The sequence below is a fragment of the Salmo trutta genome, chromosome 17 (assembly GCF_901001165.1).
Source record: "Salmo trutta chromosome 17, fSalTru1.1, whole genome shotgun sequence".
NCBI lineage: Eukaryota > Metazoa > Chordata > Actinopteri > Salmoniformes > Salmonidae > Salmo > Salmo trutta.
The window spans coordinates 10,975,122-10,998,156 of record NC_042973.1 but is presented as its reverse complement, the minus strand read 5'-3'; the positions used below and the strand labels follow the sequence as shown (position 1 = coordinate 10,998,156).

The 23,035-nt window shown below is 41.2% G+C and overlaps 1 protein-coding gene across 2 annotated transcripts in view; it reads left to right on the top strand.

Moving 5' to 3' along the window:
• slc44a5b (solute carrier family 44 member 5b) overlaps positions 1–23,035 on the top strand; it is an 84,469-nt gene that overhangs the window by 31,681 nt on the left and 29,753 nt on the right. For both annotated transcript variants that reach the window (XM_029695618.1, XM_029695617.1), the window contains exons 3-8: positions 12,672–12,745; positions 19,242–19,326; positions 20,496–20,580; positions 20,716–20,844; positions 21,476–21,536; positions 21,737–21,860. In XM_029695618.1, the coding sequence (XP_029551478.1) occupies positions 12,672–12,745; positions 19,242–19,326; positions 20,496–20,580; positions 20,716–20,844; positions 21,476–21,536; positions 21,737–21,860 (558 nt within the window). The remainder of the gene's footprint in view (positions 1–12,671; positions 12,746–19,241; positions 19,327–20,495; positions 20,581–20,715; positions 20,845–21,475; positions 21,537–21,736; positions 21,861–23,035) is intronic.

The window sequence follows — 23,035 nt, the reverse complement described above, 5'->3', positions numbered from 1 at the left end:
TGTCATAATTTTTGCTAGACAGCTATTTTCAAGTCTTGCCATATATTATCAGCCAAATTAAGTAAAAACTCGTAACTAGGCCACTCTTTGGCACACCAGTATTTCTACTTGCACATCCTCATCTGCATATCACTCCAGTGTAATTTGCTAAATTGTAATTACTTCGCCACTATTGGCCTATCTATTGCCTTACCTCCTTACTTAATTTGCACGTACTGTATACAGATTTTTCTATTGTGTTACTGACTGTACGTTTGTTTATTCCATGTGTTGTTTGTGTCACACTGCTTTGCTTTATCTTGACCAGGTCGCAGTTGTAAATGAGAACTTGTTCTCAACTTGCCTACCTGGTTAAATAAAGGTGAAATAAAAAAAAATATTCAAAAATACAATGTCTTGGTATTTCAGCTTTTAATTTTTTAATTTGTAAACATTTCTCAAAACAATTCTACTTTAACATTATGGGGTAGTGTGTTTGTGTATGCCAGTGACACAAAATCTCAATTTAATTCAGGCAGTAACACAACTAAATGTGAAACAAGTCAAGGGGTGTGAATACTTTCTGAAGGCACTGTATGTATGAAAATACCACTGCCTTCGGAAAGTATCAAAAAACGTAAGGTATGGAGCTAGCGCTGCGTACATATCAAGCCTATGTGTGCCTAACAGGTGCCGTTAGATTACAATGTCATTTTTCAGACCGTTTGGAACAATGTTGACAACACAATAAATTATAAGCGTACCAGAGAGTCTGAATGTATTATTATTATTTTCTGTAAAGCCTTTACTACAGTTATTTTAAAACTAAGATTCTTGATCGTATTTCACATCATGAATAACTCGTATGCTGTGTGATGACATGAACATATACATTATAGATTGATACAGTAGCCTATATAAGTATTAAAAAATAGGCCTCAGTAAGTTACAGTATTAAGACTAAACAGGATGGGCTCTTAGACCTACAGATCAATGGTGGTTATATAAGGCTGCTATACTAACCCTACTAATGATAATGACATGACTTATTATTATAATGGTGGTTATATAAGGCTGCTATACTAACCCTACTAATGATAATGACATGACTTATTATTATAATGGTGGTTATATAAGGCTGCTATACTAACCCTACTAATGATAATGACATTACTTATTATTATAATGGTGTTTATATAAGGCTGCTATACTAACCCTACTAATGATAATGACATTACTTATTATTATAATGGTGGTTATATAAGGCTGCTATACTAACCCTACTAATGATAATGACATTACTTATTATTATAATGGTGGTTATATAAGGCTGCTATACTAACCCTACTAATGATAATGACATGACTTATTATTATAATGGTGGTTATATAAGGCTGCTATACTAACCCTACTAATGATAATGACATTACTTATTATTATAATGATCATCATAATAATAATATTAATACAAATAATGAGATCAAGGAAAAATAGTTATTATTATTGTAAATATAATTCTTCTGACACTTTGGCACAGTGTAAACAACATTAAGTTCCCTGTGGCTCAGTTGGTAGAGCATGGTGTTTGCAACGCCAACATGGTGTGTGGAACGCCAGGGTTGTGGGTTCGATTCCCACGGGGAAACAAAACAAACAACAACAAAAAAAATGTAGCAAATGTATGTATTCACTACTGTAAGTCGCTCTGGATAAGAGCGTCTGCTAAATGACTAAAATGTAAAATGTAAAGTTAATTATAAATAATACCAGAGAGGCTGGTCTAATGAAAAAAAAGTGTAAAGCCTTTATTACAGCATAGCGAAGATTAAAAACAGACAAATTTGTAAAAATGTTTACTTGACATGTAGTTGTGTGAGGTTTGGTCCTCAAGGAATCAGTAGGCTATTAAAGAAACACTCAAACAGGTAACAGAAGCAGGATCTGTCTTATTTTTGTATATACAGTGGTTCCTCCTTTTAAAAGTTGTCATACTGCAGCACACCTTGTGAGCTGCTGCAGCATTCTGTGGCACGTTATCTATTTGTCAGGCATTTTTTTCTGCACCCTCATTTTGTAATTATTGTCTAATCAATACCAAATGGAGATTAAGTGAAAATAAAAATCTCATTGATTTATCAAGACCAGTCTCCATGCTTGCCTCAGAGCAGCGCGAAACGGTGTTAAATAGTTGTAGGCTTTTGCTTCTAACTTCTATATGCTATTTAAATAAATAAGACCTACACCATTTTTAACAGCACATTACTCAACATTAGTGAGACTCATTTCGCCTACGGTAGACCTAAAGTATATCGAAAATATTTTTTCCAATGACGTGACTCCGCCAATAATTACATTTAGAGGATTGGAGGACTCTAATATCTAAGGGGCATTTTCCGTTAGATATTCTCACATATCCTAAGGGGCTTTTATATAATTCTAAATTAATTAATAATAATAATTGCTTAGTTTAAAAAGTTACAATATTTTGGAGATTTCGTTTTCATTTAACCTAGAGCGAGCGAGGAAAAAGGCAGTTCTTGGAGTGAGTATTTCTCACTTATATTTAAATAAAGCCAGTTTGTTATTTATTTTTTTTTATTTCTGGAGAAACCTAAATTGATTATTTAGCCGACATCACTTGCTTATATTCCATCAACACATATCTTAAGAATATCATGGAATATTTGAACAAGTAATTCGTTATGGATCCATAACTAAATAAACATCAGCATTTTGAAAGAGTATTTTTATCATTTTATTAACGAAAGCATAAAGATGCTGATGAAGAAATACAGTACTGTATAGTATATGCTTTCACTTTTAGATAATAAAGCATTTAAAGCATTTTGAAGATATAAGCCACCTGCATTTGTTTTTTAGGCTACTGTGCAGTTTGACTAGTAAACATGTTAAAGTGTCACGTTCTAACCAGTAAAGGGGTTATTTGTTATTGTAGTTTAGTCAGGACGTGGCAGGGGGTCTTGGTTTTATGTGGTTCGGGCTATGTATTTAGGTAGAGGGGTGTTTGTTTTATGTGGTTCGGGGTTTGTTGGGATATGTGTTTATGTAGAGGGGTGTTTGTTTAGAGTATTCCGGGGTTTTTGGCTATGTTCTATGTTTTGTATTTCTATGATCTGTCTATGTTGTGTATTTCTTTGTGTTGGCCTGGTATGGCTCTCAATCAGGAACAGCTGTACATCGTTGTTGCTGATTGGGAGTCATACTTAGGTAGCCCTGTTTTCACATGTCCCTTGTGGGAAGTTGTTTTTGCACTGCTGTGTTTAGCCTGCAATACTGTTTAGCTGTCATCCATTTTGTTATTTTTGTTAAGTGTTCAATTTATTAAAATAAAACGTTAAAATGAGCACTCAACCCGCTGCGCCTTGGTCTACTTCATACGACGACCGTTACATAAAGTGCCTAATTCCTTACATAAGGGAGAGCAGGCCATGTCAAGACTTTCTCGGTGACCTCAAGTACTTATTAACTCTGTTTTTAATTATTTTTCGGGTTGCATCAGTCATGGATGGAAACTTCTGAGACACAGTATTAATGATGAACACCCGGAGGTTCACTTGTATGCCACATTTGCCTCAGGATCCATCCCAGTTTGTATTCTGTGCCTACTCGTGGTATCTCTCTCCGGTTACACATCCTTGGAATAGCAGAACAGCTTATCTGTCTGGGCGGTCCTTGCTGTGCCTGGTGAGCAGTTGGTCAAGTTCTGTTGTCAGAAGAGGAATGGAAAGGTCAGGGTGAACCGACGACCTGACGAACCCGCCACGTAGGTTGACTCTGCCTGTAGGAGGTGGAGTTCCAGAGCTCACAGGTGTGCCTGGCATGGATTGTGACTCCATCTCATTCCTCGCCCTTTTCAATGCGTCATTCTCCACCTGACTCTCCGCCAATGAGGAGTGACTCTCCGCCAATACCGCCTGGCTCTGGACCAATGCATCAGCTGTCACACGTATCTCTGCCCTCAGATGTTTCACTTTCTGCTGGTCTGCCTTCAGTTACTCGATCTCAGTTTTCAAAGTTTGAATCTCACCCATGTGCACCTTCATCAGATGAGCAGAATGGTACCGCCCTGAGCCCCCATCGATTTAAGTGGCCTATGATAGAAATGGTAGATCTATTAAGAATTTAAAAGTGACTCCAACACACAAATGTTGCATACACATTTTAAGAATCTAGCTTAACTAATTGCTTTCTTTGCAACTATGCGTTTTTCCGATGCTGCCCGTTGCCCAGCCCTTTGTCCACTGATCTCCACGGATGGTTGTCGGCATGGTTGTAAGCTCTGCAAAAATACGTTAACGTTTTTAGTACGCAATTATCGATTTTATTACACAGTATGTCTACACATTGATAGGCTATATACCTTCTTTTTTTCTTTTTTATAAAATGCTCTGAAACCAAAATACCTTTTAGTTCTGGTGATCCTCTCAGCTCCGGCTCATTTTCAAGTCCTCTGGTGGTTACAGTCCAACACTGGAACGGGTAGCACCATAGAAAGAAGCTGGTGGTTACAGTCCAACACTGGAACGGGTAGCACCATAGAAAGAAGCTGGTGGTTACAGTCCAACACTGGAACGAGTAGCACCATAGAAAGAAGCTGGTTTGATAAACGATGTACATTTCGTCTGTTCTTTGGTCGCAATGTCATTTTTTTAGATAAACAGCTCGTTTTTGAATGGTAACTGTGTTGAGGGTGGAGTTTTGGGCGGGGTGAGGAAAGGTGTGACTTTCAGGTTATAATAGGCTATAAGTATACAGTAGATTGCCGATTGTCCTCACTTTGATTATACTGTAGCACCATGACCAGGATCTCTATTCATTTAAGTGAGCAGATTAGGGCTTTCAGGAGGAACGAAAATCTACTGGAGACATTTCAAAAATACTGGTAGACTTGGGGATTTTGGTCACTGACAGCTATTTCCAAATCTATCATCAGATGCCTGTTTTACGCTGAACTCGAAGCCCAGGAAAATTAACGGGTACAGTAAGCAACAATACTTTAATGTAGGCCTAATAATGCTAAAAATAATGCTTAAATAAATTGACTGCTGGTCTTTACTGTACGCTGCACATTTTCAACTTGTATTTCATTTCCAGTAAGACTATTCAAGCCATCAACTCACTGATGAATGAAGATGATGAGCGATCGGCAAAGGCAATCTGTAATCTGCCGGGTTATAAAAAGTCTATTGTCCTGCTAATAGGAAACATTTGCGTGATGGGCTACACCTGCTACGGTGGGGATGTCTTCACTATTATTCTACAATGTAGAAAATAGTAAAAATATAGAAAAATCCTGAAATGAGGAGGTGTGTCCAAACTATTGACTGGTACTTGCTTAATTAATTACATTAATATTATGGTGTTTCTATTCCATGAAAAACCCTCTGGGTTTCTGTTAGGATGAAACGGAAAATATGGCGCTGTACAACGTGACGGTCGGCAGTACAGTACTGAGCTATTTAGCTAAAGAATCCCTGTGTCGTGCAGACTAGAGACCGGTTACAATTGTAAGTAGGCCTAATTTAAAAAAAAAACTACTTCTATTAGGCTGTTAAACCTCAGCCAGTTATTTTATATAGGTCTAGGCTCAGAAGAAATAGACTCCAATTAAGCCCTCTTGTTGTTTGTAAAGTCTAATTAAAATGAAGATTATTGTTGAAATGAATTGCTCGATTGGTGTAGGTCTTCTCCATCTGTTGGTGTGCAGCACTTGCTTAACTTGCATAACAAGTTAGCTATATTTTCAGCACCAACCACTGTTCAACTCCTATTGATTGCGCTGCGGTTGCCGCCAGTTGTTTTTTAAAATTGAACCTTTATTTAACAGGCACGTCATGTAAGAACAAATTCTTATTTACAATGAAGGCATACCCTGGCCAAACCCGGATGACACTGGGCCAATTGTGCGCCGCCCTATGTCACTCCCAATCACGGCCGGATGTGATGCAGTCTGAATTCGAACCAGGAACTGTAGTAAAGCCTCTTGCACAAAGATGCAGTGCCTTAGACTGCTGCGCCACTCGGGAGCCAAGACCTGTATATATGTATATATATATGGTTGAATAGTCTATTGTTCAGCTAATAGCCCATCCTGCTACGCTTGTGAAAAACAAATAATAATAATTTTCCCCCTTTCCACATGTTATACAGTGGGGGAAAAAAGTATTTGATCCCCTGCTGATTTTGTACGTTTGCCCATGTACAAAGAAATGATCAGTCTATCATTTTATTGGTAGGTTTATATGAACAGTGAGAGACAGAATAACAACAAAAAAATCCAGAAAAACGCATGTCAAAAATGTTATAAAATGATTACCATTTTAATGAGGGAAATAAGTATTTGACCCCTCTGCAAAACATGACTTAGTACTTGGTGGCAAAACCCTTGTTGGCAATCACAGAGGTCAGACGTTTCTTGTAGTTGGCCACCAGGTTTGCACACATCTCAGGAGGGATTTTGTCCCACTCCTCTTTGCAGATCTTCTCCAAGTCATTAAGGTTTCGAGGCTGACGTTTGGCAACTCGAACCTTCAGCTCCCTCCACAGATTTTCTATGGGATTAAGGTCTGGAGATTGGCTAGGCCACTCCAGGACCTTAATGTGCTTCTTCTTGAGCTACTCCTTTGTTGCCTTGGCCGTGTGTTTTGGGTCAGTGTCATGCTGGAATACACATCCCCGACCCATTTTCAATGCCCTGGCTGAGGGAAGGAGGTTCTCACCCAAGATTTGACAGTACATGGCCCCGTCAAATGATGCGGTGAAGTTGTCCTGTCCCCTTAGCAGAAAAACACCCCCAAAGCATAATGTTTCCACCTCTATGTTTGACGGTGGAGATGGTGTTCTTGGGGTCATAGGCAGCATTCCTCCTCCTCCAAACACGGTGAGTTGAGTTGATGCCAAAAAGCTCAATTTTGGTCTCATTTAACCACAACACTTTCACCAGTTGTCCTCTGAATCATTCAGATGTTCATTGGCAAACTTCAGACGGGCATCTATATATGTATTCTTGAGCAGGGAGACCTTGCGGGCGCTGCAGGATTTCAGTCCTTCACGGCGTAGTGTGTTACCAATTGTTTTCTTGGTGACAATGGTCCCAGCTGCCTTGAGATCATTGACAAGATCCTCCCGTGTAGTTCTGGGCTGATTCCTCACCGTTCTCATGATCATTGTAACCCCACGAGGTGAGATCTTGCATGGAGCCCCAGGCCGAGGGATATTGTCAGTTCTTTTGTGTTTCTTCCATTTGCGAATAATCGCACCAATGTTGTCACCTTCTCACCAAGCTGCTTGGCGATGGTCTTGTAGCCCATTCCAGCCTTGTGTAGGTCTACAATCTTGTCCCTGACATCCTTGGAGAGCTCTTTGGTCTTGGCCATGGTGGAGAGTTTGGAATCTGATTGATTGATTGCTTCTGTGGACATGTGTCTTTTTTTACAGGTAACAAGCTGAGGTTAGAAGCACTCCCTTTAAGAGTGTGCTCCTAATCTCAGCTCGTTACCTGTATAAAAGACACCTGGGAGCCAGAAATCTTTCTGATTGAGAGGGGGTCAAATACTTATTTCCCTCATTAAAATGCAAATCAATTCATAACATTTTTGACATGCGTTCAAATAAACCTACCATTAAAATTATAGACTGATCCTTTCTTTATCAGTGGGCAAACGTACAAAATCAGCAGGGGATCAAAAACTTTTTTCCCCCACTGTATATATATTTTTTCCAGAACATTAATCGTGTGTAGGTAGATGCGTGTGTAGGTAGATGTGGAAAAATGGGGGCTTTGTCTCATTAGAAATTCAGTGTAGCTCAGAATTTGTTTCTCTGAGCTCACAGTCTTAACATGCCACCTGGTCTGGTCTGCTGGCAAATGCTGCTCCCAGCTTAGGAGCTCAAGTAAAAGCCTACTATCAGGATGTATGCCATGGCAAGGGCAGAGCCCTGGGTACTAGTCTCATCTAATCGACTCTCTCTCTCTCTCTCTCGCTGATCTCTCGCTGTCTCTCTATTTCTCTCGCTCTTTCTGTTTCTCATATTAATTCGCTCTCTCTGATCTGTTTCGCGCTCCCTCTCTCTCTCTGATCTCTCTTTCTCTATTTTCTCTCTTTCTCTCTCTCTCTCGCTGATCTCTTGCTGATCTTTCTCTCTCTCACTGATCTCGCTCTTTCTCTCTCTTTATTTATCTCTCTCAATTTAATTTAAGGGTGTCATTAAATGTGAAGACTGTTAAATTATCAAATCAATTCTTTGTGTAATTATTCCTTATGTGATTAAACTAATCATGTAACTTTAATTAACTAGGAAATCGGGGCACCACAGTAAAATGTTTATAGGAGTCTCTATTTCCCAAATTAACTCTTCAGATATTTTCATATCTTATCGATTACGGTCTTCTATTAATGTTTTATTACCGCATCAATCGCATTCCTGAATGTCGCAAACCCTTAGATATCTGCACGAACCCTAGCATCATAAATCATGAATCAGCGGTATACAAATTGGCTTAATTATTTATTTACTAACTAATCAATCACAGAATTACATAAACACAGACAATAGGTCATACATTGGTTACTAACATGATACCAAGAAAAAGTCCCTAGTGGACGAAACCATATGACGGCTTGGTAGGCAAAGGAAAGAGGTGGGGACAGATAAGAAAGAGTGGGAGAACAGAATGGACCCACTACATACACTACCACTTAAAAGTTTGGGGTCACTTAGAAATTCCTTTTGTTTTTGAAAGAAAAGCCATTTTTTTTGTCCATTTAAAATAACATCAAATTGATCAGAAATACAGTGTAGACATTGTTAATGTTGTAAATGACTATTGTAGCTGGAAACGGCTGATTTTTATGGAATTTCTACATAGGCGTACAGAGGCCCATTATCAGCAATCATCACTCCTGTGCTCCAATGGCATGTTGTGTTAGCTAATCCAAGTTAATCATTTTAAAAGACTAATTGATCATTAGAAAACCCTTTCGCAATTATGTTAGCACAGCTGAAAACTTTTGTGCTTAATAAAGAAGCAATAAAACTGTCCTTCTTTAGACTAGTTGAGTATCTGGAGCGTTAGCATTTGTGGGTTCGATTACAGGCTCAAAATGGTCAGAAACAAATAACTTTATTCTGAAACTCATCAGTCTATTCTTGTTCTGAGAAATGAAGGCTATTCCATGCGAGAAATTGCCCAAAAACTGAAGATTTCGTACAACGCGGTGTACTACTCCCTTCACAGAACAGTGCAAACTGGCTCTAACCAGAATAGACAGAGGAGTGGGAGGCCCTGGTGCACAACTGAGCAAGAGGACAAGTACATTAGAATGTCTAGTTTGAGAAACACATGCCTCACAAGTTCTCAACTGGCAGAGTCATTAAATAGTACCCGCAAAACACCAGTCTCAACGTCAACAGTGAAGAGGCAACTCCAGGATGATGGCCTTCTAGGCAGAGTTGCAAAGAAAAAGCCATATCTCAGACTGGCCAATAAAAGAAAATAGGGCAAAAGAACACAGACACTGGACAGAGGAACTCTGCCTAGAAGTCCAGCACCCCAGAGTTGCCTCTTCACTGTTGACGTTGAGACTGGTGTATGCCTTTGTTGTCCCTCTCTGTGATTGCCGGTCCATCTGCTGGATAGATTGTCGACAGAAAGTGTCTGGTTTGTCCACCAGAGATCAAAGTCTTCCGTAGTTGTTGGTTGTTATAACGACAGGGTACCATTCGGAAATGTTTTTAGGATGGATGCTTTTACCAGACTAAAGTATTTAAACAGGTGCAGCCTGAATAATTGGTCTTTAGTTTGTAGATTTTTTTTCACCGTTTCAGCGTGGGGATGATCTCCACGTTCTCTGGTCTTGTCCTTTTGTAGAGTTGTAGTTTAAACCATTTTGGCTCACGCCTTAGTCTGCTTGGTCTATAGAGGGATAGCCATCCCAACGTGGGGACCTGGTCCCTGTGTTCTCTTGTTTATATTTAAATTGCCAACCATTTCAACATGTAGTTACAGCTACGTGTTTTACATTTACATTTAAGTCATTTAGCAGACGCTCTTATCCAGAGCGACTTACAGTTTTCTGATCTAATGTAAATTTCATCGTGGTTTTTATACTGAAATAGAAAAGGGGGCGTTCCATGACGTCGATGTAAATGTCTGTATTCACGTGGTGTGGTCACTTTATATGAAAAACTATTCTCATTTAGAAGACCAAGATCACACTGTTATCTTTCCAAAAGTATTCTGATGCTTAATCATTTATTCTATACAACATTCAGACGCAAACTCCATAATTAAGGAGTGTATAAAAACAAAGAAACAGTAATGTGTGTCTCCTGTCTTTCATGAGGTCACCAAATGAAACAATTTCGACATGGTCATTCTTTGCTTCCCCACTGACCGGTTCCACATTCTCAAGAAATATTGTTTAATTCTCCAATTTTGGGGATGTAGGAGTTTGTCAAAACAACTTATTTGTTCCACTGTGAAATCCTTTCTCCCCATACTGCATATCCAAAGGGGGAGAGGGACTTAATGAAGAACCCCAAGCCTAGGGATCCCATCCCCTCTGAGCACCCCCCCAAGCCCAGGGATCCCACCCCCGATAGCCCTCCTGACACCCCCCCCCCCACACCCACTGACATACACAAGACACAGATTGTACTCCTTATGGACTCAAACGATTTCCCAAACACATTGTCTAAACTCTTGTGTCCAAACACCCAGCGCGCCCTAGACCTGCTGGGACCAACTAGGTTCACCCAGACACATAATAATACACCCAGGCACAAATGACCTGAGAGCACAGCAGGAAAGGGTGGCCACAGCACTTCTTCCACAAAATCTTCTTCCACTTTCCCCAACGCACAAGTGGTTATCCCCACTTTGCTACCACAAAAATACTTCCACCCTGCTACTATACAGCGGGTAAATGCAAGTATTTCTCGTGACTGTGCCTCAAAACCAAATGTTTACCCGGCCCACCACTCCACCCTGGACTTGAAAAACCTTTATGACCAGGTTCAGCTATACAAGCCACCTTCGCCCGGACCCTAAAGGACATCGCTCTTAAAGCTGCCCCAACAGGAGCAACAGAGTAATAGACACCCCGCCCAGTCCAGCGGCACCTAGATCTTCTGCACAGATTCTGCCAGACCTGGGCCATGACAGTAAATCTCAGTAAGACAAAAATAATGGTGTTCCAAAAAAGGTCCACTCACCAGGACCACAAATTCAAATTCCATTTAGACACCGTTGCCCAAGAGCACACAAAAAACGATACATACCTTGGCCTAAACATCAGCGCCACAGGTATTTTCCGCAAAGCTGTGAACGATCTGAGAGACAAGGCAGGAAGGGCCTTCTATGCCATCAAACGGAAGATCAAATTCGACATAACAATTAGGATCTGGCTAAAAATACTTGAATCAGTTATAGAACCCATTGCCCTTTATGGTTGTGAGGTCTGGGAACTGCTCACCAACCAAGAATTCACAAAATGGGACAAACACCAAATTGAGACTCTGCATGCAGAATTCTGCAAAAAATGTCCTCAGTGTACAACATAAAACTCCAAATAATGCATGCAGAGCAGAATTAGGCTGATTCCCGCTAATTATCAAAATCCAAATTCTACAACCACCTAAAAAGGAAGCGATTCCCAAACCTTCCATAACAAAGCCATCACCTACAGAGAAATGAACCTGGAGAAGAGTCCCCTAAGCAAGCTGGTCCTGGGGCTCTGTTCACAAACACGAACAGGCCCTACAGAGCCCCAGGACAGCAACACAATTAGACCCAACCAAATCATGAGAAAACAAAAATATAATTTCTTGACATATAGGAAAAAATTGCCAAAAAAACAGATCAAACTAGAATGCTATTTGGCCCTAAACAGAGAGTACGCAGTGGCAGAATACCTGACCACTGTGACTGACCCAAACTTAAGAAAAGCTTTGACTAAGTACAGACTCAGTGAGCATAGCCTTGCTATTGAGAAAGGCCGCCGTAGGCAGACCTGGCTCTCAAGAGAAGACAGGCTATGTGCACACTGCCCACAAAATTAGGTGGAAACTGAGCTGCACTTCCTAACCTCCTGCCAAATGTATGACCATATTAGAGACACATATTTCCCTCAGATTACACAGATCCACAATTTTGATGAACTCTAATATCTACTGGGTGAAACACCACAGTGTGCCATCACAGCAGCAAGATGTGTGACCTGTTGCCACAAGAAAAGGTCAACCAGTGAAGAACAAACACCATTGTAAATACAACCCATATTTATGTTATTTATTTTCCGTTTTGTACTTTAATTATTTGCACATCATTACAACACTGTATATATACATAATATGAGATTTGAAATGTCTTAATTATTTTGTAACTTCTGTGATTGTAATGTTTACTGTTAATTTTTATTGTTTATTTCACTTTTGTTTATGTACTTCACTTGCTTTGGCAATGTTAACATATGTTTCCCATGCCAATAAAGCCCCTTGAATTTAATTGAATTGAGAGGGGGGGGCGCCTTTGATCCTCCCCCAAGGGCAGTCATGACAAGGGCTTTATTGGCATGGGAAACGTATGTTAACTTTGCCAAAGCAAGTGAACTAGATAATAAACAATAACAGTAAATATTACACTCTCTCTGTTTCTCTCTTCTCCCCAGGGCCTGCACGGATGTGTTGTGCTGTGTCATTTTCGTCATCGTCATCCTCGGCTACATCGCTCTGGGCACCGTGGGTGAGTTGTCATGTTGCTGCCTATTTCATCGGACATAGAGGTTTCATAACAATAAAGTCCCAGTGTCCCACTCACATCCCCCTTACATTTTTAGTCATTTAGCAGACGCTCTTATCCAGAGCAACTTACAGTAGTGAATACATACATTTCATGCATTTATTTTTTTATTTATTTTTTACTGGCCCCCCATGGGAATTGAACCCACAACCCTGGCGTTGCACACACCATGCTGGCGTTGCAAACACCATGCTCTACCAACTAAGCCACAGGGAAGGCTTCACTCTGTTGTACCTCAAAGAAGGATGTGGTCTAAGCCAGTGTTTCCTAACACTGGTCCTCCAGTACTCCCAACCGTTCACTATTTCATTGTAGCCCTGGACAAGCACACCTGATTCAACTTATCAACTTGTCAACGAATCATCAATCCCTCAATGAGTTGAATGAGGTGTGTTTGTCTAGGACTACAATGAGAATGTGTACTGTTGAGGGTACTCCAGTACTAGGGTTGAGAAACACTGGTCTAAACAGATGGTGTGAGGAAAGTTGGTGAGTGTGTGAGTTCGTCTGTGTTCATGGTTAGTTAGTTAGTGAGTTTCTGCGTGCCTAGCTCTCATCTAGATAGTCTTTGTGTTCTATATATTCCACCAACTGTGTTGCCATATCGATGCTAGTGTTGTATTTGATGCCATTTTTTGCATTGAGCAACAGAGCCTCTGATTGTGTAGTGTGTGGGAGGTAGAAATATGAGCGCCTGAATTTCCCCAGAGACAGACCCATTCCTTAATGAGCGGGAGTTAGTAACATCAGTCTGTTTGTATGTGAGGCACTTTCTGTTTTCTGAGGTTACTCTATGGCAGATAGTGCAATGCCGTCGGGGGTACGCCAAATAAAAATGTGATTCACATTTCAAAATGTAATTTTTTTTTTTTTTTTTTTCTTCACATTTTCAAACAGTCCATTTATATTTTCCAACAGGGCTATACATTTGGGTGATGTTTTTTTCTCACCTGAGGAGCCTCGTTTCACTGCCAAAAATAAAATTTAACCATCTAGTGTTTAGCGAAATAACAACACAATGTCAAATACAGGTAGCCTAGTCAAATAATTAACATCCAATCACTTTAACCATTACTCTCTCGTGGGAATTCCACTAACGGTCCGTATGTAGCCAAATGTAGCTGCTGCTCATCCCGTTTGCTCGAAAAATTGATAAATGGTTTAAAAAGTAAGGCCCGCGTTTCCATAGAGACTCATACCAGCTCTACTGGTAGTACTACTACCAGCAGTACTACACCTGCACCTGTCGACGACACAAGTTGTGTTCTGCTTCCACGAGCACATCCAATGCTAGCATCAGTAACTACATTTGTTGTTAGCCCAGCTATTATGGACACTGACAGTTGTGAATCTGATGCAGCCGAAGAGCTTCTGCCCCCTTACCCGGGAAAGCACCGAACAACAAACAGGGATGTTGGACCATCGAAGAGGCACAAATATAATGAGAACTACATTGATTTGGGGTTCACTTATATTGGGAGTAGTGCCTTTCCTCAGCCACAGTATGTTATATGTGCAAAGTACTATCTCACAACTCAATGAAACCTTCACTCTTCAGCAGACATTTAGAAACAAAACATGCAAATTTGAAAAATGAGCCACAGAGTTTTTTGAGCAAGAATTAAGACAACTTTCGAGTAGTAAGACATGTATAAAAGCAACAGATAACATTAATAAGAAGGGGCTAAAAGCGCCTTATATGGTGAGCTACCGAGTCGCTAAGACAGGCAAGCCCATACTATTGTGGAGGACTTAATTCTTCCTGTTTCTGCGGATATGGCTGGGACAATGCTGGGGCAAAGGGCCCAAAACACTATACAGACAATTTCTTCATCACACAACACTGTTTCATGATGCATCAGTGACATGGCAGGAGATGTTTTGAAACAATTACTGCTTCGCATACAAGCCAGTGAATTATATGTGTTACAGCTGGATGAGTCAACAGACGTGGCGGGCCTGGCACAGCTCCTGGTATATGTCCGCTACGTTTATGGGGGGTCAATTAAGGAAGACATCCTCTTCTGGAAACCAGGACAACAGGAGAGGATAATTTTAAAGTACTGGACAACTTTGTGACATCAAATGGAATTTGGTGGTCAAGATGTGTTGGTATCTGTACTGATGGCGCAAAAGCCATGACAGGGAGACATAGTGGAGTGGTAACGTGCATACAAGCAGTTGCTCCCGACGCCACTTGGGTACACTGCAGCATCCACCGAGAGGCTCTTGCTGCCAAGGGAATGCCTGACAGCTTGAAAGATGTTTTGGACACTACAGTGAAAATGGTTGACTTTGTTAAAGCAAGGCCCCTGAACTCTCGTGTATTTTATGCACTATGCAATGATATGGGCTGCGACCATGTAACGTTTTTACAACATACAGAAGCGCGCTGGTTATCAAGGGGCAAAGTATTGACACATTGTTTTGGAGTTGAGAGATGAGCTTACTTACAGTTCTCTTTACTGACCATAATTTTCACTTGTCTGACCGCTTGCATGATGACGAGTTTCTCACACGACTGGCCTATCTGGGTGATGTTTTTTCTCACCTGAATGATCTGATTCTGGAATTACAGGGACTCTCCGCAACTATATTCAATGTGCGGGACAACATTGAGACTATGATAAAGAAGTTGGAGCTCTCCTCTGTCTGCATTAACAAGGACAACACACAGGTCTTTCCATCATTGTATGATTTTTTTGTGTGCAAATGATGTCAAGCTTACGGACAATGTCAAATGTGATATAGCGAAGCACCTGAGTGAGTTGGGTGTGCAATTACGCAGGTACGTTTCTGAAATGGATGACACAAACAACTGGATTCGTTATCCCTTTCATGCCCTGCCTCTAGTCCACTTACCAATATCTTAACAAGAGAGCCTCATTGAAATTGCAATAAGCGGTTCTGTGACAGTTGAATTTAATCAGAAGCCACTGCCAGATTTCTGGATAAGGCTGCGCTCAGAGAATCCTGTCTTGGCAAATCGCACTGTTAAGACACTGATGCCGTTTTCAACCACGTACCTATGTGAGAGTGGATTCTCGGCCCTCACTAGCATGAAAACTAAATACAGGCAGAGGCTGTTTGGCAAATGATTTAAGACTGAGACTCTCTCCAATACAACCCAACATTGCAGAGTTATGTGTATCTTTCAAGCACACCCTTCTCATTAACCTGTGGTGAGTTATTCACAATTTTCAATGAACGATAAAGTTATATATGTAAGATGGTTAAATAAAAAGCAAAATGATTGATTATTATTATTTGTGCACTGGTCCTATAAGAGCTCTTGTCACTTCCCATGAGCCGGGTTGTGACAAAAACTCACTCATTCTTATGTTTAATAAATGTATCGTATAGTGTGTGTGTGGCAGGCTTACAATGATGGCAAAAAACAACATTTGAGAGTGTGCTGATCCTGGTGCTAGAGGGGGTACACAGCTGAAGGTGGATTGTTTGAAGGGGTACGGGACTATAAAAAGTTTGGGAACCACTGCTCTAAGGCTTCTCCCTAATCTGTGCTTCTAATCTTCTGATTGGAGGTTAGAGCATGTTCTCTAGAGCAATGGGTGATGTCCTCTGGTCTCCATGCCTTTTTAAGGCATTTAATTAGAGCAGCTAAACACAGCCATACTCCAGTGTGTTCCTCTCAGTAGATTGGAATCAATCATGTGAATCTCCTCACACACACACACCTAAGTCTGTACATACAGATATACACACATACACACACACACACACACACACACACACACACACACACACACACACACACACACACACACACACACACACACACACACACACACACACACACACACACACACACACACCCTGAGTGAGTCAAATGAAATCAACGGTGATGTCTTCTCTCAAAGTGGAGTCCCTCTCAGACTTCCATTGGCAGTGTAGTCACGTCCGAGTCTGGGCAGAGGAAGGACTGTCTGTTGCCCAATTACTTTAAGAGAGCCAGAGCCATGAAAATGGAGGTGACTTCAAATAGACACTGGCATGTCAGCAATTATGTGAAGAGCTTTTCATTCTTTCTCCTCCCCTGTGCTCTTCCTCGTGCATAACTTCTCTTTCTCTTCCTCCCAGCTGTGTGAGGCAGGCTAGAAAATAATATGTTATTGTCCTCCTAGGTAATTATTTGCTGTTTATGTTTTGAACAGGTTAGAAAAACTATTGAACACAGGATTGCATTGTGAATTGAAGCCTCAAAAGATGCAGACTGGTGGAGAAAGTGTTGGAGTGATTGGATTACCTTGGCCTTGGTTTTGTTAGTGCTTTTCAGTCGTATTATCACTCTGTAATCTCTAAGTTTCTCACAGACTTTTTCGGGTTGTCCTGTAATGGCTGAACAGCCAGGTCTCAGCTTGACACACTAATATATTCATATCTGGCTTCTGATTGTGATTCATAACAGCAGTCTACATTGGATCTCATTTGACCTTCTTTTATACTGATGTACAGTACTTGTGGGCTGAGGTGATTATGGTAGTCAATCAAATCAGTCACATAAAGCCCTTTTTACATCAGCAGATGTCACAAAGTGCTTATACAGAAACCTAAAACCCCAAAGAGCAATAATGCAGATGTAGAAGCACGGTGGCTAGGAAAAACTCCCAAGAAAGGCAGAAACCTAGAGAGGAACCAGGCTCTGAGGGGTGGCCAGTCCTCTTCTGGCTGTGCTGGATGGAGATTATAACAGTACATGGCCGTTAAGGCCAGATCGTTCTTCAAGATGTTCAAACATTTATAGATGAACAGCAGGGTCAGATAATAACTTCTTATGGCTTGAATCCCGTTAGCGGGATCGATATGACAACAGCCAGTGAAAGTGCAGGGCGCCAAATTCAACAAAAATCTCATAATTAAAATTCCTCAAACATACAAGTATTACACACCATTTTAAAGCTTTACCTCTTGTTAATCCAGCCACAGTGTCTGATTTCAAAAAGGCTTTACGGCGAAAGCAAACCATATGATTATGTTAGGTCAGCGCCTATACACAAAAAAACACAGCCATTTTCCAGCCAAAGAGAGTCACAAAAAGCAGAAATGGAGAGAAAATGAATCACTAATCTTTGATGATCTTCATCAGATGGCACTCATAGGACTTCATGTTACACAATACATGTATGTTTTGTTCAATAAAGTTAATATTTATATCCAAAAGTCTCAGTTTACATTGGCGCATTATGTTCAGTAATGTTTTGCCTTCAAAACATCGGTGATTTTGCAGAGAGCCATATCAATTTACAGAAATACTCATCATAAATGTTGATGAAAATACAAGTGTTATACATGGAACTTTAGATAAACTTCTCCTTAATGCAACCGCTGTGTCAGATTTCAAAAAAGCTTTACCGAAAAGCAATAATCTGAGTATGGCGCTCAGACACAAAAACATGCCATACAATATATCCGCCATGTTGGAGTCAACAATAGTCAGAAATAGCATTATAAATATTCACTTACTTTCGATGATCTTCATCAGAATGCACTCACAGGAAGCCCCGTTCCACAATAAATGTTTGTTTTGTTTGATAAAGTCCATCCTTTATGTCCAAATACCTCCTTTTTGTTCGCACCTTCAGTTCACAAATCCAAATTCACGACGCGCAGGTCAGACGAAAACTCAAAAAATTCAATTACAGTTCGTAGAAACATGTCAAACGATGTATAGAATCAATCTTTAGGATGTTTTTTATCATAAATCCGCAATAAAGTTTCAACCGGAGAAATCCTTTGTCTTCAGAAATGCAATGGAACTGAGCTACCTCTCACGTGAGTGCGCATGGCTGAGGCTCATGCCCTGCTGGCAGTGTTCTGACTCCAGGAGCTCTTATTCATCCCCACTTCACAGTAGAAGCCTCAAACAAGGTTCTAAAGACTGTTGATATCTAGTGGAAGCCTTAGGAAGTGTAAAATGACCCCACAGACACTGTAGTTTGGATAGGCAATCACTTGAAAAACTACAAACCACTTCCTGTTTGGATTTTTTCTCAGGTTTTTGCCTGCCATATGAGTTCTGTTATACTCACAGACATCATTCAAACAGTTTTAGAAACTTCAGAGTGTTTTCTATCCAAATCTACTAATAATATGCATATCTTAGTTTCTGGGCGTGAGTAGCAGGCAGTTTACTCTGGGCACGTCAGTCATCCAAGCTACTCAATACTGCCACCATCCATAAGAAGATAATCAAAGTGGTTATAGAGGGTGCAACAGGTCAGCACCTCAGGAGTAAATGTCAGTTGGCTTTTCATAGCTGAGCATTCAGAGGTCGAGACAACTTGTGCATGTGCATTACAGACTGTCAGAATATTCCAGTACATACACAGTCAGGCAGATCCTATCACTCATTCTTGTCCAGAGGGATTGACATATGACAGGGCTGTGAATGAGGCTAATGATGTCTGTCTGATTGCAGCCTGGATCCATGGCGACCCCAGGAAGGTGGTCTACCCCACTGACAGCCACGGACAGTTCTGTGGACAGCAGGGGACCCCCAACGCGTAAGTCGAAAGAAAGACCGCTATCTGTGTTTGGAGAAAAATTTATTGTATCTACAGTACTATGGATACTATATAGTTACTATGGATAGTTATAGTACTATATCATTGCATTGCACTTAGGACAAGTGTGGCTTCACATTAATATCCTCTAAAAGAATTCTGCACTTGGAAGAGATTGTAAACAGCCTGCGAGGGGTGTCGGCTTAAACACTTTTGACACCTCCAATACAGCAGGAACAATGTGCGAGAAATCATAATGCTGACAAACTGCTTTTCTCTACGATTAATATCCGGTCTGCCAGTTGTATTAGTCTGTAATATTTGAAACATAGTCATTTTAAGCTACCCTTCTATGTTCAGCAGGGCTCTCCAACCCTGTTCCTGGAGAGCTACTGTCCTGTAGGTTTACACTCAACCCTAATCTAGCGCACCGGATTCTAATAATTAGCAGATTGAGAAGGTGAATCATGTTAGTTACAACTGGGGTTGGAGCGAAAACCTGGAGGAGGGTGTGGCTTCCGTGTGGCTCAGTTAGTAGAGCATGGTGCTTGCAGCACCATGGTTGTGGGTTCAATTCCCATGGGGGACCTGTAAGAAAAATAAGTACAAAAATGTATGCACTCACTACTGTAAATTGCTCTGCTAAATGACAAAAATGTAAAGGAGGGTAGCTCTCCAGGAACAGGAATGGAGTGAAAACCTGCAGGAGGGTAGCTCTCCTGGAACAGGAATGGAGTGAAAACCTGTAGGAGGGTAGCTCTCCAGGAACAGGAATGGAGTGAAAACCTGTAAGAGGGTAGCTCTCCAGGAACAGGAAGGGAGTGAAAACCTGCAGGAGGGTAGCTCTCCAGGAATGGGAATGGAGTGAAAACCTGTAGGAGGGTAGCTCTCCAGGAATAGAGTGCAGAGCCCTGCTGTACAGTAACCCCCCCCTCTTGTTTGTATAGGGCTTTGTGTGGCATGTATGAAAAGTGCATTTAAAGTAGCATTAAGCACAGGCTTTGCTGCACCCTGTGTGTGTTTACACTGTGTCCTGCCTCTGTTTGACAGGCAGCTCAATCTGCCATTAGTTCAATACAACATTTGTTCTCAGTGTTTTCTAATAAAACTGTCATTGTGTATGTGTTGGAAAACGAATGACTATTCTCTCCATTTCCCTGTGGTTACAGCAACAAAGCCATATTATTCTACTTCAACATATTGCAATGTGCCAATCCTGCCGTTCTCATTAACCTCCAGTGCCCTACAACTCAGGTAAGAGGTCCCTCTTTACGCGGCACACATTATGCTATTATGTTCCTGCTTGTTCTTTCTTGCTTGATTATACAAGGTCAGTGTTCTCTGTTGTTAAGCGTTGATGAATGTTTGTCTCTACCTCTCTCTTCTCAGCTCTGTGTCTCCAAGTGCCCAGACAGATTTGCCACATACCTAGACATGCAGTACAACTACAGGTACAACAACAGCTACTGGGAGTATTACAGGCAGTTCTGCAAGCCGGGCTTCGACAATCCTAGAAAGGTACAGAGACCTGATGCCTCCAGCCACTTATGGCCTCACCTCATTAAGTCCTTGAGTGTTCTGAACAGATGTCATCTGTAATGGTTATCCATCTAAAAGTCAGTAGTGACCAAGGCTCTTCCGGAATGGCAATCTTATTAGAATCAGTTAGTCATTTAGTTGCTGCAATTAGAGTATATCTTGTTGTATATTTAATTATATGGAAAAACACGATATTGCTTTATAAGTACTAGGCCTATGTAATGTATTATGTAAAGGAAACATAATGAGATGTAAAAGTTCTGTGACAAAGTGGGAGGGACTGAAAGGGGGAGAGAGGGAGGAAGAGAGAGAGGAAAAGAGTGTGCGCTTAGTCTGCACCCAGACCAGAGTGCTAAAACGACAAATGACTCAGGAAGGGTTCCCTACCAGTCTAATGTATGACAGCCTTCTGTTCTGTTCCTATTCAGCTCAGCCACACGCCCACTCTCCTCATGGTCCTTTTGGATAATGGCAAACTCATAGGATATGGTGATAGGATGTCTTACCAGTCATCCTAACCTATGAGTTGGTATAAAAACTAAACTCTGAGGATTTGACATCACTGAATTTATATTGTTTGACGTCTTCTTCCTCTCTTGTCTCCCTTTAGTCAGTTGCACACGTCTTGAGAGATGAGGACTGCCCATCTATGATAGTGCCAAGCAGACCTTGTAAGTGAATCCAGGTTCTACACACAGTTCCTCCACTATCGTTATGGTGACTTAAGATTCAGACTGTCTATTCTAAGACTTAGGTTCTGTGGGAGGGGGCATTATGTGTAAGGGGTTGGGAAAGGAAAGTGATACTTATCAACAGTGTATGACATTGAAACATTATTCTTAGCCATTAAGTATTTGTTTGTGTGTTTCAGTCCTTCAGAGGTGCTTCCCTGACTTCATCACCAGGAACGGGACGCTAACTGTCGCCAACAAGACGGACTTCAAAGACGGGTTAGGTAAAACGAGGAGCGTGATCGATCTCAGGGACGCTGCCAAGTAAGTCCTGCTCTCCTCAACGTCCCTTTGTTGTAGTCGAAATGTTGTCGAGGCAGTTTGGTGGAAAATTTGCATATTTTCTTTATGTGGATTTTAGAATATTCACATGAAAATCTGTCACCAATTGGATTGAAACCTAGCTATTGCCATCTATTTATTGTGTCTATTTATAGACTGATAGGCTACCATACAAATAATATCAGACTTACTGCAAAGGTCATTTATAGCCAATTGAATTCAAGTAAACCAATACTGCAACAAAATTAACATATTTAGTAGCTAAGCTACTTTCTATTTATTAATGGCATATTTAGTGCATTCGGGAGATATTCAGACCTGTAACGTGTACGCTGGGAGTCGGGAAGCAAGTGCAGGGAGTGCAAATATAATAATAAGTAGAACATAATACAAAACAGGAAAAGCGTACAGACATGAAACTGAAACAGAGTCAATAACACCTGGGGAATGAACCAGGGGGAGTGACAGATATAGGGGAGGTAATCAGGAAGGTGATGGAGTCCAGGGGAGTGACAGATATAGGGGAGGTAATCAGGAAGGTGATGGAGTCCAGGGGAGTGACAGATATAGGGGAGGTAATCAGGAAGGTGATGGAGTCCAGGGGAGTGACAGATATAGGGGAGGTAATCAGGAAGGTGATGGAGTCCAGGGGAGTGACAGATATAGGGGAGGTAATCAGGAAGGTGATGGAGTCCAGGGGAGTGACAGATATAGGGGAGGTAATCAGGAAGGTGATGGAGTCCAGGGGAGTGACAGATATAGGGGAGGTAATCAGGAAGGTGATGGAGTCCAGGGGAGTGACAGATATAGGGGAGGTAATCAGGAAGGTGATGGAGTCCAGGGGAGTGACAGATATAGGGGAGGTAATCAGGAAGGTGATGGAGTCCAGGGGAGTGACAGATATAGGGGAGGTAATCAGGAAGGTGATGGAGTCCAGGGGAGTGACAGATATAGGGGAGGTAATCAGGAAGGTGATGGAGTCCAGGGGAGTGACAGATATAGGGGAGGTAATCAGGAAGGTGATGGAGTCCAGGGGAGTGACAGATATAGGGGAGGTAATCAGGAAGGTGATGGAGTCCAGGGGAGTGACAGATATAGGGGAGGTAATCAGGAAGGTGATGGAGTCCAGGGGAGTGACAGCTATAGGGGAGGTAATC